Source organism: Brassica napus, chromosome A4 (assembly GCF_020379485.1).
Source record: "Brassica napus cultivar Da-Ae chromosome A4, Da-Ae, whole genome shotgun sequence".
Lineage (NCBI taxonomy): Eukaryota > Viridiplantae > Streptophyta > Magnoliopsida > Brassicales > Brassicaceae > Brassica > Brassica napus.
The window spans coordinates 13,652,169-13,667,106 of NC_063437.1; the positions used below are offsets into that span (position 1 = coordinate 13,652,169).

General features: G+C 30.3%; 2 protein-coding genes across 3 annotated transcripts; one reads left to right on the top strand and one right to left on the bottom strand.

Annotated features, from left to right (window-relative positions):
• Positions 1-1,028: 1,028 nt before the first annotated feature.
• Positions 1,029-3,947, top strand: LOC125608010 (the record flags this gene model as incomplete). The annotated part of the gene is given in 9 exon segments (XM_048777697.1): positions 1,029-1,144; positions 1,246-1,420; positions 1,501-1,737; positions 1,821-1,908; positions 1,996-2,471; positions 2,549-2,657; positions 2,908-2,963; positions 3,156-3,242; positions 3,354-3,947. Coding segments are annotated over 9 exon segments (1,632 nt in total), but the record flags the coding sequence as incomplete, so codon positions are not given.
• Positions 3,948-4,366: 419 nt separating this feature from the next.
• On the bottom strand, positions 4,367-6,488 carry LOC106446639 (serine/threonine-protein kinase STY13). Of its 2 annotated transcripts, XM_013888420.3 has the most exons (4): positions 6,254-6,488; positions 6,049-6,108; positions 4,984-5,903; positions 4,367-4,896 (listed from the first exon to the last, which is right to left on the bottom strand). In XM_013888420.3, exons 3-4 carry the CDS (start codon positions 5,871-5,873, stop codon positions 4,557-4,559), a joined length of 1,230 nt encoding a protein of 409 aa, XP_013743874.2. In that variant the 5' UTR covers positions 5,874-5,903; positions 6,049-6,108; positions 6,254-6,488; the 3' UTR covers positions 4,367-4,556. The 2 variants fall into 2 exon arrangements, with proteins under 2 accessions (XP_013743874.2, XP_048633653.1); XM_048777696.1 differs by having other exon boundaries at positions 6,049-6,488.
• Between the last annotated feature and the right edge of the window lie 8,450 nt (positions 6,489-14,938).

Genomic DNA, 14,938 nt, shown 5'->3' on the forward strand with positions numbered 1-14,938 from the left:
TTTTCTTTCTTTCTTATATTATATACGAAGAGAAGAATTAGAATATGATTATTTTTTCTTATGTTATGTTATTCAACTAATAAAAATGTTGAATATTGGCTACTGATATTTAGTGTGATTTGGACAGAATATTAGTCTATAAAATTCGATAAAAAATAAAGAACTAATCAATTTTTTTAACAAAAACTGATTAACAAAAACTTCTGTTTGCCAGATTATTAATTATAACCTAATCAAGCCACTACATAAATGAATGTGTGCGAGGAAGGGAAATTGGCCTTGCGCAGATGGGCCATTTTTTAATAACAGAATCATAGGGAACAGTTGTCACTGAACTCTTTTCAATTTCACAAAAATCTTAGCCTCGCTCTCTTGCTTCCCGTCGAATCTCCTTCCCCCATATTCGCCGGTGATGAGCGTAATCCGAAAATCACAGGCGGCGAGAGTTACGAGTGATGCAAGACGAAGAATGGCTGAAGGATATTATTAATATTCCTGATGCGGAGAGAATCGGAGTCCGCTTCTCGGCTGAGACAAATTATCTCCGATATGCTTCCTCTCTTCTCTGAACAGCACTCCGAAGACGACATCCTCGCTGTACGTCATCTTCCTCTCCTTTATCTTTGTCTATCTCTGTAGATGATTCCTAGGGTTTTATTTTCAAGTTATCTTGTTCGTTGCGCTCGCTCGTGTACGTACTCTTCTCTGTTCACAGAAGTTAACGTCGTACAATTTAGCTTCTTCGTCGTCTCTCTCGTATAAATTCTTATACTGGTTCTTCTTTTCCCCTTACGGTTTTGGTTACTCGAAGGAAATTTTCATCGATGATTGATTAGTGTAGCATATGGCTGACTCATATAAGGTTACGAGTGCATTTGGATTTCAGAAATGACTTCTAAGATCTCTGTGTATACCTAATTTCATCGTTGGACTCTTATCGTGTTTTTTGTATTATACATCTGATCCGCTGGTAATTGCAGGTGACTTTCTGTTGAGATTTATGGATTTGTGGTATCTACTGATGATGAATTAGTTTGTTTCAAGAGTATATTACGGTGATTTTTTGTAACGGCGAGAGTCAAAGGCATGCACAAGACTACTTGGAGGCATTTCTTGGGGAGCGATCTGGAGAATTTGTTGCATGGTTTGCTTTCTGGATCCCGTCTTTGTTAGCTTCATGTACTCAGTGAATACACATAAGGATGCTGAACATGGCGATTTCAATGTGTGTATTCTCTTTTTCAGCTTATGGAAGCTTTTTTTGAAGGACATTACTCAAGGTAAAAGAGAAACTTATGCTTCTAAACCTAGGACTGGTGTTGAATTTGGTTCTCATGATACTCTAATCGAACAAGGTTCAAGCTCCCGAAGTCATTGTGACTATGTTCACAAAGCTACTACTCTTACTTATCGGATGAACGTAATACAAAGACATTTTCATATGTGTGAATGCTGAACCAGTTTCTTGGGTATATAGTCTCATTGTGGATAGATTTGTAGGAAAAGATGGTACCATCTACTGCTCTATAAGACGTTGAGGATCATGTGTCACCAAAAGCTAAAAGCATGAAAATGTTACAACAAGAGCTCATTAATAACCCTTGTTAAAGGACACAACCTAAACTGAGAGAGGATCAGAGCTTGTCTGATATTAATTACTCTAGAAAAGTACTCCGCTCTGTTATCGTTTCCACCACTAAGCAACCATGTTGTAAGAATCCTGATAGATATGAAAAGGTTAAATTCTTATTCCTATCTAGTTTTCCAAATGTTTATGGAGTGCAGATCTGTAACTTGACCCCTGCACATTTGCACAACAGTTTGTTGATGAAGGGAACAAGATGCAGAAGCGTCTATACTTTCCCAAAAGAGAAGTAAGGCAATCATATTTTTCATATGTCCCTTCAGGTACTATCTCGGTTCTTGACTTCTTACGATCTCTTAATGATATGACGAGTGCTATATATTCATACTCATAAAAAAACAACATCCCAGGAGGAGCTGTGTATGCAAGATCTCATGAGGCAGCTTCGAGCCAGGAAATGATGCTTCATGTTAGTGTTTGGGATCGGTTGGGGCAACCAGGCGACAAAAAATACCATATATTGTCTAAGGTTAGACTTAATCCAGATGAAAACAGAACGCCTAAGCAGCTTGGACGCGCATTTTCTGCAGCATATATTGAACAGCATAATGAGACGTTTCAGAGAGAAGTTCCTGCAGTCGTTTACATGCACAGAGTTCTCCCACCCCTTGAAGCTAGGAAACCCAAGAGTGGAACTATTACATACACTGAACCTCATATCATGCATAACTTCAGCAAAAAGAGGCGATATGGCATCATCAACCCTAATTCCGTAGATGCTTCAGTTGGTGATCTTAGCAGTGTTCTTCAGTATAAGCAAGCTAAACAGGATGTTTAAAAGCCAAGCCTGCTCTCCTCTCAGTCCAAAAAGCCGGATATTTTTTCAGTACGTTTGATAGTTATGCTTTATGTGAATCTTGAGATTACTCACATCTCAAACAATGATGTCTTTTCTTTTATTAGGAAATAGTGAATATGAAACAGAAGCTGCAACAACTAGATAACCAAATTAATCAAGCGAAGCATTTGAAGAAACAAAAAGTTGGAGAACTCAAAGGTTCAGTACAATCTGGTATGCAAACTTTACGCTTTGGAACATCCAATATTAATATTCTAAAGTTTCCACTAACCATATATGTTTTGTTCGTTGAAGCCTTAAGTTTACTGCTTTCCTATCCAAATTCATGTAATTGAATGTTTAAACTCAATTTGAGAAGCACCCAAGGCTTAAACTTATGTAATCATCTAAATAAGCCATTGCGGTTTCTACTTTTTTGACTATCATGTTGCCTCATATCAGTCGATAAGTTTCTTATGTGCAGGCGAGTTGCAGCAAAAACATGATGACACAGAATCAAGCATCATACATGTTACCAATGTATATTTCCTTAAACTTTCTTCCTTGGATGATGCTAGCTAGAATCTTGACCCTAGTCTCTATCCTCTACCCACATGATTCTTAGGTTGAGAAATTACTCAGTCCTCCCAAATGCATGATGATTTGGATGTTGTATCGTTTTGAATTTGTCACTAAAGACTATATGGGACTCATTATTCCTGAACTTATCAGGTAAACTATACGGCAAGTAAAGAAGCTATATCAATGTTGTTCAGCAAGTGTGGAGATGTCAAAAACATTACAATTGTAACTGATCCAGTACACTTTTCCTCTTAATCTCTTTTGTTCTTTGCAAGAGTTTACCACACACAGTACACATTTTAAGCAAGAAATTATCCTCATTGTATACAAAATCATTCCTTCTCCAAGGCTGCTTTTGTGACGTTTGCTACAAAGGAGTCAGTTAACAAAGCAATAGCTCTGAGCGGCACAATGTTCTTTTCAAGACCAATCAAGGTCCACTTCAGTTCTTCTATGTGTCTTGATCCATATTCCGACACTAACTTATTTGTTTTCCAACTGTTCCAAGTTTTGGGAGTCACACATGATAATGTCTGGAGTAGTGACTGGGGCACTACAGGTAGTCATTGGAAGTTAAACCAACAAAAACATTGTGGTAGGGTAATACATAAAGGTAGTCTGAAAACATCAGCTTAACGACGTTGTTGTACAGCTTTTATGGAATAGTATTAAGACTTTTGATTCCAAGTAAGAACGAAAAAACTAATAAGCATACATTTGTTCAGACAGAGTCCAAACTTTAATTTCTACTCTTTTTTCTTCTTAGGGCCTGACTGGTTTAAACGCAACGGTTGCGGTTGCGGGAGTTTGTGGATGCGGGCGGTTGCGGTTTCTAGCGGTTTTAAGAGATTTGTATGATTGGTAATGCAGTTAAAAATTGGTGCGTTTGCAGGTGACTTATGACTGGTTAACTACCAAATGCGGTAACAGTCAAATAATAAATTAACAATATTTATATTTAATATAATTATAAAAATATCAAAAATCATAAAATTATAATAAATATAAAATTTATATTTAGAAAGTTATAATTCTAATTTTTAAAAATTTATTGAACTTGTTTTTATTATAAAATTTTATAATATTAATTAAAATATAATAGATATATTTTAATATTTTCATAACTTCAATTTTAAAAATTTTATTAAATATTTTTACTTTTATATATATTGTTTTAAAAAAAAAAAAAAATTTATCCTCCCGCAGCTGCAAACGCTAGCTGGAGCCAGCTTTTGAATTTATGAGATTCAGAGCGGTTTGAAGCGGTTTAGAGCGATTTGAGTGATTGTTGCAAACCGTCGACAACCGCTATCAACCGCAAAAGCTGCGTTTGCGGGTGGTAGCGGGAAAACCAGTCGCCCTCTTAATTAACTGAACATTAACATACAAACTAGATCTTCTCTTGAGACAACAACATACCTTCATATTTTTTTTTCTTTTTAAATACACAAACACAGACAAATAACTTAGTTTTTTTTTTTTGGACAAACACATAACTTAATTATCTATTAGCCATTTTTCATATAATATTTCTTCTCCTTTCTCTTTTATTTAGTCGATAGTCATAGGTTGACTCATACAACATCTGAAACGGGCTTTTCTAGCTGTCGTCATTATCTCTGTTTCAGCAGCTTCAAGCATATTCACAACCTCAACGAAACTTGGACGCACTTCCGCGTTACCATCCCAGCATCGAGTCATGATCTCAGTCAGCGCGGGGAGACAGTCGTTAGGGATCGTTGGACGCACTCCTCGGTTCACAACCGCAAACGCAGCCTGTACTGCTGTCATGTTTTGGAACGGTAGCTGTCCCGTGATTAACTCCCACAGCACGATCCCGAAACTATACACATCCACTTTATGATTGTAGTTTCTATGTTGTATCATCTCTCTGCATCCATCAACAGAAAACGTGATCAACATTAGTATAACTTCCATAGAAACAAGAATGATAGAAAGGTTTTAAAATGAAACTTACGGAGCCATCCATCTGTAAGTTCCAGTTTCTGGTGTCATTCCTTCGGTCTGAACTTCGATTCTAGCAACACCAAAATCCGCAATCTTGATTGACTTGTCAGCAGAGATGAGAAGGTTATCCGACTTGAGATCTCTGTGTATCAAGTTGTGTGCATGAACATAAGCCATACCCCTAGCGACATCCAACGCCTGTTTGACAGCTATCTTCAACGGCACTGCACGGTTCTGTCTTTTTGTCAGAAACTGCCTCACGGAACCTCCTTTGGCATATTCAGTCACTATACACCACACCATCGGCTTCCGACAGGCCCCGATGAACCTCACGATGTTTGGATGCTTCAGATTCGCAAGCATAGTCACCTCTTGTTGGAACTGTTGTTCCATGAATTGTGCCTTTTCCAAGCTGTTCTCTGGACGCTCAAGTATCTTGATCGCCACATCCACCCCGTTGTAACTCCCTTTGTATAACTTACCAAAAGCACCTTGAGCAAAAGGAGGACCCATGCGGAGATTCCTCAGATTTATCGTCCACTCTTCATAGTTAGCCAGCCCTTCGGTTGGATACATGTTGTCCATCAGTGCATGAGTCAAGGCATCATTGTCCAACGGATGTGTGATTTTCCTCGGGCGGTACACACTTTGCCCAACAGAAGGTGAGTAGGCATTATTGCGCAGCGGCTTCAACCCCGGGTGGCCGATAAGAGCGTCGCTGGAACCAACACTACTGTTGTCGACAGACATTGACACAAAACCTCCAGCGTTGCTAGTCTGCATACTCATGGACATGTTGGTACCTTCGTTAAGCTTTTGGTAGAAGTCTTGTGTGAAAGCATAGTAGTTGTTGTCGTTGTTGTTATGGTTTAGCACGTTAAACTTTGCTCCGTCAAGCATCTTTCCAACCTCAGTTATTATCCGACCCAACTGAAAGCGCACACACATAAAAAAAACTTTAAACAAAAGGTGACAAATATCAATCACTTCAAGAAAAGAGATAACCAAAACTGATTTTGTGTATTATCAAGCTGGTTTTGTGTTTAAAGTGCAGGAAATCACGAATAAAACTTACTTATGAAATAAAATGAAGAACCTTGAGCTTTATACCGTGCACGCCTTCGAGACAAATGAACTATTAAGCAAACACAGCAGAGTTAAGTTTTTACCATTAGATGCAAATTTAGCATTAAACTCTTGACAAAGAAAAAATGAAGAATACAGGAAGTAAACACAAATCCGAAGATTCGAGTACATTAAAAGAAGAAATTAGGATTTACCTAGAACTTTCTAAGCTCAATAAAACAGTAGAAAACACATGAAAAACAACATCTTTTACAACAGATGAGTAAAATGATCAAAGAGTGAAGAAAATAGTGACTAGTATATAATTATAGAAACTAAGACACTTAGCTCATAAAATCTCAAAGTTTTAAAAGTTTTAATCAAAAACCTAATTAAGAATCAAGAGAAAAGAAAGGAAGAGGAAGGCGGAAAAGATGAAGAGTGAAGAATACGAGTCAGTCGTTGTTCGCTATTTATTTAATTTTTGAGTTCATTTTAATTAATTTTTAAATGTCTTTTATTAATTTTGAAGTCATACTCTCGCTCACAGTGTCTGTTTCATACGCATTTTAGGGAACGACAAGTGTTGATCTTTCATTAGCAAGCATGAGCTCGTCGTATGAGGCAGCGCGTTGCCGCTTTAACGCAAAACAGTACTCTTTTCTTACTCACGCTTGTTTTCCTTTTCAGACAATTATTATTAAATTGCCTAAACAGCAACTTTTATTTTGTAACGCTCCAACCTCTCAAACTCGTTCGTTTCTATTAAAGAAAAAAAGGAAGAAAAATCTCGTATTTTGATGAAAGTTTACAGATGGAATAAAATCAGGTAAGCGTTTTTTGTTTGAAAACAGGTGGCTTATGTTTTTCACAACCGTTACTTTTATCCTCTTCTTCTACAGGCTAGTTTTTGGATTCCTTAGCAACAAAATTAATATATTTTGTGAAAGATTTTGACAAGTGAGTTACGTAACTTAATTGTTTTCAAGTATAAATCCAATGTTATCTTTAATTGCCAAATTTTAAACAGTTTTATATTGTTAATGGTTTTAAATTGTGGTTAAAGAATCTTTTGTAAGAAAAATAATACATAATTTTAATATAATATTTTTGAAACAAAAATGATAAATTATTTTAAAATAAAAATGATAAATAATTTTAAAATATAAATGATACATAATTTTAATCCAAGTTAAACTCTGACATTTCAGTTTTATAAGTGTTTTCGATTATGTTGATTTTCTTAAATATTAGTAATATTCAATGTAGTTTAATCTAATGTCAAAAACTAATGTGTTATTTAGAATATTTTAATAAATAATTTATATAATGTAAATATATTTCAAGTATAAATACAAGATTATTTGAAATGTCAAAATTGATAATTTTCAACAATTAAGTGTTGTTAACTATTTACCGTTTAGTTAAACGATCTTTTATAGTAAGAATGAATGATAACTTTAACATAATGGTTATTTTGTTCGTTGTATCTTAACTATGTTTTCAGTTTTAACTGTGTTTATAGTTTGCTGATTTTGAAAAATGTGTAATATTCATTATAGTTTAATATAATGTCAAAATTAACGTGCTATTCAAAAAATATTAAAACATTATCTATTAATAAATTACATATGTGTAAAATTTGATGATTTGAAAATTTTATGATGTAAACATAGTTAGGTTATATTTTATAAGTAAAATGGCTCATAACTATAGAAACATTATTTTGCGTTTTGTTTTTAAGAATACTTTCAATTTTAATGTATTTATATTTTTCGGATTTTTAGATATTAGTAATTTTCATTGTAATATTTTGCCTTTTTTTAAGAATATTTTTAATTTTAATGTATTTAATATTTTGCAAATTTTTAGATATTAGTAATTTTTATCGTAATTAGTAAAACGACAAACTAGCAAGTTATTTGTGTTATTTGGAAAGTATTAATGTTTTTTTGTTAACGATTTAACATCTTGTCATAAAGGATCATATCGACAAGTTAGTGTTGTTAACGGTTTACCGTTGACGTTAGAATATATTTTATAACTGAACGGTTAATAACTTTATAATGATTATTTTTGTCTTTTATTTTACGAATGTTTTCAATTTTTATGCATTTATATATTGATGATTTGTATATACTAAAAATATTCAGCGCCGTTTAGTAATAACGACAAAACAAACGTAAACGACAAAACAAATGTGTCATTTGGAAAATATTAATAATAATTTTGTTAAGGATTTAACATTGTGTCAAAAAGATCATCTCGAAAATATCATGTTGTTAACGGTTTACATCAAGTTATTTGTGTTTTTTTTGGAAAGTATTAATGATTTTTTTGTTAACGATTTAACATCGTGTCATAAAAGATCATCTCGACAAGTTAATGTTGTTAACGGTTTAACGTTGTCATTAGAATATCTTTTATAATTAAGCGGTTCATAACTTTATAATGATTATTTTTGTCTTTTGTTTTACCAATATTTTCAATATATCAATAATTTGTATATACTAAAAATATTCAGCTTCGTTTAGAAATAACGAAAAAACAAACGTAAACGACAAAACAAACATGTTATTTGGAAAGTATTAATAATATTTTTGTTAAGGATTTAACATTGTAAAAGAAGATCATCTCGAAACTTTTATGCTGTTAACGGTTTACCGTCGTTGTTAGAATATATTCTATAATCAAACGATTCATAACTTTATAATGATTATTTTGTTTTTTTTTATGAATGTTTTAATTTTATGCATTTATATATCGATGATTTGTATATACTAATAGTATTCAGCGTCGTTTAGTAATAACGACAAAACAAACGCAGACGACAAAACAAACATGTTATTTGGAAATCATTAATAATATTTTTGTTAATGATTTAACATTGTGTCAGAAAAGATCGTCCCGAAAATATTATGTTGTTAACTGTTGGTTTTTCGTTGTCGTTGGAATATCTTTTATAATTAAACGGTTCATAACTTTATAATGGTTATTTTGTCATTTGTTTTAAGAATGTTTTCCAACTTTTATGCATTTATATGTCGATGATTTGTATATATTAATAGTATTCAGTGTCGTTTAGGAATAACGACAAAACAAACGTGTTATTTGGAAAGTATTAATAATATTTTTGTTAGCGGTATAACATTGTGTCAGAAAATATCATCTCGGCAAAATTTTGTTGCTAACGGTTTACCGTTATCGTTTGAATATCTTTTTTAATTAAACGGTCCATAATTTTGTAATGATTATTTTTGTATTTTGTTTTAAGAATGTTTTTCAACTTTTATACATTTATATGTTGATGATTTGTATATACTAATCAGCATCGTTTAGTAATAATGACAAAACAAACGTGTTATTTGGAAAGTAGCAATAATATTTGGTTAACGATCTAACATTATGTCAGAAAGGATCACATCTCGACAATTTTATGTTGTTACCGGTTTACCAGTTTCGTTAAAATATATTTTATAATTAAACGGTTCATAACTTTATAATGATTATTTTTTTCTTTTGTTTTAAGAATGTTTTTTGCATTTATATGTTGATTATTTGTATATACTTATAATACTTAGCATCATATAGTAATAACGACAAAAATGTGTTATTTAAAAATTATTAATATTTTTTTGTTGACGATATAATATTGTGTTAGAAAGGATCATCTCGACAATTTTATGTTGATGACGGTTAACAGTTGTCGTTGGAATATATTTTATAAGTAAATGGTTCATAAGTTTGTAATGATTTTTGTTGTCATTTGTTTTAAGAATGTTTTTCAACTTTTATGCATTTATATTTAGATGATTTGTATATACTAATAATATTAAGTGTCATTTAGTAATAACAAAAATGTTTTATTTGGAAAGTATTAATTATTTTTTGTTAAAGTTTTAACATTGTATCAGAAAGGATTGTCTCGAAACTTTTATGTTGTTAACGGTTTACCGTTGTCGTTAGAATATATTTTATAATTAATTCATAATTTTATAATGATTACTTTTTTCTTTTGTTTTAAAAATGTTTTTAAACTTTTATGCATTTATATGTAGATGTTTTTTATATACTAATAATATTCCGCATCGTTTAGTAATAACGACAAAATAAATGTATTATTTGAAAAGTATTAATAATTTTTTTGTTAACAATTTAACATTGTGTTAGAAAGGATCATCTCAACAATTTTATGTTGTTAACGGTAAACCGTTGTTGTTAGAATATCTTTTATAGTTAAACGGTTCGTAATTGGTAATGATTTGTTTCTTTTTTTTTTAAGAATGTTTATCAACTTTTATGCATTTATATGAAGATGATTTGTATATACTAATCAGCGTTGTTTAGTAATAACAAAAAAACATGTTATTTGGAAAGTATTAATAAAGGCTTTTGTTAACGGCTTATCATTGTGTCAAAATGGATGATCTTGAAAATTTTATGTTTTTAATGGTTTACTTAGGCTGGAGATAAAATTTGTAACCGAAATCCAAACCGAACTAGAATGGGTCTTGTAAGACGTTACAAAACATATCCAAACCTGATGTGTTATTAGTTGAAATCGAACAGGTAACCTAAGAAACTCGAAAAACCGAAAACTGTGAAAAAAATCTGAAGAAAGAGATCTAAATGTCCAAATTAATATGCAATATAAATATTTGAAACATATATATGTATTTAAAATATCCAATTCAGATTTATTTTGATATAATATCTAGAAATAAATATTTAAATTTTAAATAGGTACCTTAAATACCTAATTATATATAAATAAGTATTTATTTCCTATGTTTTGCGCTTAAATTTTAGAATTTACTTTGGGTATATCCAGACGAACCAACACAACCCGAATCCAAACGAAATATGGTTACTTTGTAGGTTTTAGGATGTGATATAAATTAGAACTGAAACCAATGTATTATATCCGAACCCTACTTGTACTTGAAAATTTAGTAGAATGAAACTTAGGATGTGATAAAAATTAAAATTGAATGCAAATTATCATATCCAACCTCGACAGGTATGGGAAGGCCCATGCCTAGGTTTACGGTGGTCATAAGAATATATTTTATAACAAAATTCCGTATAATTTATATTATATTTATTAAATAAATAGTATGTAAAAATTGATTCATAGTTATAGCATATGATTAGGGGTGGAAAATTAACCGAAGCGAAAGCCTAAACTTAACTCGAACTAAGAGAAATAAATACAAACCAAACCAAATCTGGCATAAAATACTGAATAAAACTTGTTTTATGGTATTTTAGGTTATGAGTTTATCCGAACCCAAATAAATATCTGAAAACCCTCAAAAAAATTCATAACTCCAGAAAATATGCATACCAAACCCAAAGAGAATCCTGAATAAGAATCCAAAATACTTAGAAATTTTATTGGATAAAATAAGTATATGTTACATGAATAATTATTCCAAATCTTAGTTTAATATATTTTTTTTATTTCGTGTTCTTCCTTCTTATCTATAGTGGAGATTTATCGGGTTCAATATATTTTAGCTTTGGGTTTATCGAATATGATGGGGTTTGCATAATATTTGAGCTTTGTTCTCTAATTTCATTTTATTTTAGTCTCTAATTTCACTTGTTAATAAAATAGAACAAAAAAAATATTTGTTGGTCAAATGAGAAAATAACCACGCTAGTTAAATTCTGCTCACACTATACCAAATCCATACCGCTTTTATGTTTTCAATCTTAAAGCGTAGTTTTCTAAATCCTATGACGATTCTTATCATTATCAGTATGCATCAATTTTCTTGCATCATCACAAAATTAAATGTGAAATGGTATTACTGAATTAGAAAAATATTGCAACATGAATGCATCATAATCCCCTATATACTAATAGAGAAACATTAAAAAAGTTATAACATGTAGTTCGTACTAAATAAAAAAAATATTTTGTTGAGTTGTCACGTAATTGAAATGTTAATTTTGCTTATGTGGCGGCTTGAAAATCAATTGAGAATTTTTTTAATCCAAAATTAAGTTATTAAAGAATGTTATATTATATAGTATGTCCATTATGGACCATTCATTTATCAAATTGAAATTATTATATATTATTTCCTTAAATAAAACCTACGAAATTACCTAATGTGATTAAAATATATATGACAATTAATGATTTTAAATAATAAAGGTTTTTGTTAATAATCTGTATAATTTCTATCATTTTTGTTTAATTGTTTATTATTAAAATAAATTACACAATTACATTAATCATATAATAAAAATGTAAATTTTTTGTATATGTTGTATTTTGAATTTTTTAAAACGAGAATAAATTACTAAAACTGTTAAAGTCTTACATAAACTTTTGTGATCAAGGTTTAAATTTTTTTTCTATAATAAGATACAGTAATTATAAAATCATATCAATAAATAAATTTATTTTAATAGGTGTTTATGTTATAATATATATATATATTTCATATTGTTTTAATTAAAATATACAATATGAAAATACATACTTATATTTTGATATTTGCGTTGAACATATATTGAAAAGTTAATATTTTAATTTTAAAATCTTCATTATTTTTTAAAAATGATTATAAATGATTGAAACAACTAGACATTCCATATTAAAAGAAATTGTTGGTGTAAAATTTTGTTACACATATATGCAAATAATCATAAAATAATTTGAGTAGAAACCTCATTCAAAAAATATTCATATTAAAAGTATATTATATATCTATGTTAATAACATTTAAATTTAATTATATATCATATACGATAGATAAAATTGATTGTTTTGCTATATTTATGCTAAAATGATTGCGACTAAACAAAAGCAGTCGTTTAATTTATATCCGCACGCCAATTTATTACATAATAGTAACTTATTTATTAGTTATTTAATATATAATTATTATTTTATGATTTCATAGTATGCAGAAAACATAAAAAAATAAATATAAAATATTTATTCTGCACAAGAAACGAATCTTAACCTAAGTATATATCTCTTTAATAATTTTAAATCTTAAATATTTTCTAAATCTTAGGCCAAAACAAAATAACAAAATGAGAATAAACTCAAAAATCAATATTTATATCGAACAATAACCAAAATGAAAAAATCGACACAATAATTAAAAAAATATTGAATATAGACAGGATTGACATGTGAACGTAAACTTCTCATAACCATAATTAACTTTTAAATTGCTAAATCATGATTTAAAACCCAACTTACACAGTTTCATTGTAACCAAATAGTAGGCCTAAGATTCTTCAACCTAAACGTTAGGTTCTTATGCGATATATGTTTTTTTGAGTTAAAATATTTTTAAAAATGGGATCAGCTCATCAGTAAAAAAATTATATAATTAGTAAAAAAGAATTTAAAAAATAAAAAAAAATTGTTTAAGGGCCAAAAATATTATTTCGATCAAGAATATAAATTTTATTTTTTCATACGATATTTCTTAAATAATTCTCATATAAATTCACTTTGCGCAGGACGCAGGTCTTATCCTAGTTCATAAGCATTCTCCAATCTCCAGGAAGATGTTATAAACTTTCTTACCATTAAACTAGGATTACAATTAAAATACTAACCCATAACCAAAGCATACAGAACTGAAACTATGGAAAGTGTTTTAACCGAATACTAGACCTTGACCTGAGCAGACGCGCGGGTATTTGTTTTCAGTTTAAATTTTTTCTTTGTACTAAATGTTATAGTACATAATTTTTAATTACTCCAAATAATAATTACATTGAGTAATTTATTTTGTGTGATTTATCCGTTTATTATATCACCATATCATATCATATAAGCATATCAAACATATATAAATAGTTGGACTTATATATGGATACCCACGCAGATGTGCTTTTTATGTATACAATTTATTATTGATCAAGTTTTATTTTTTTGTAAATTATGTTGGTTTGCTCTAATCTATTTTAGATAATGAATTATTGAACTACGAAGATTAATATGTATCCAGACCCCTGTTCGAAACTACGCTAGGCGTGAGTCGGGCGGCCGGTTGACGCCTAGCGAGTTGACAAAAAATCGGGGATTAATCGAGGAGTACGCGGGGACTAGTTTTTTTGACAATTTTATTTAATTTAAAATATAAAAATAACTATTTAATGTAAATACATATTTTAACAAGTTATATTAAAATTTAACTCTTACAAAATCCATTATTGAATATATATATATAATACAACTGTACGTATTTAATGTAAAAATATATGATAAACTGCTAATTTGTGTATATACACTATCATTAAAAACTATATTGATATTTTCATTGTAACAAAATTTCATTGTTAAAATAACTGTATATCATCCGGTTACAAAATTCAAACACAAACTATATTAATTTTCCAGAATAATACCCAAATATGTTGTATCAACAAAACCACACATCTTAGATTTATTAAGATATATTTATTGTATTGGTAAAAGCTGGACCAACAATATATTATTAATTTATTAGGACACGTTCAGTGAAAATATAAATAAAAGAGAAACACAAAAAGTTAAAAAAAAAACTAAAGTCCCACATCGGTTAACACAAGCAAACTTAGTTCTAAAAAGCTCTATAAATTAACTCCTCTCTCGATGCCAAAAAAAAAAATTAACTCCTCTCTCTTACAATGTTTTTTAAGTTGGGCTTTTTAACAGAGCCCAAATACTTGCCAGTAAATTTTAAAATTACGCTTATACTTCGGTAAAAAATCGGTTCCGTATCGTTTAATAACATTATGCGGCCGATTTAATTGGTGTCCGAGTAAGTAACTCGATTTGGGTTTACTCGCCGCGGGACCCTTACGCCGAGCGCCTAGGCGGGCGATTTTGCGGCTAGGCGCCCGCGTTTTCGAGCAGGGATCCAGACATGTATATTTAT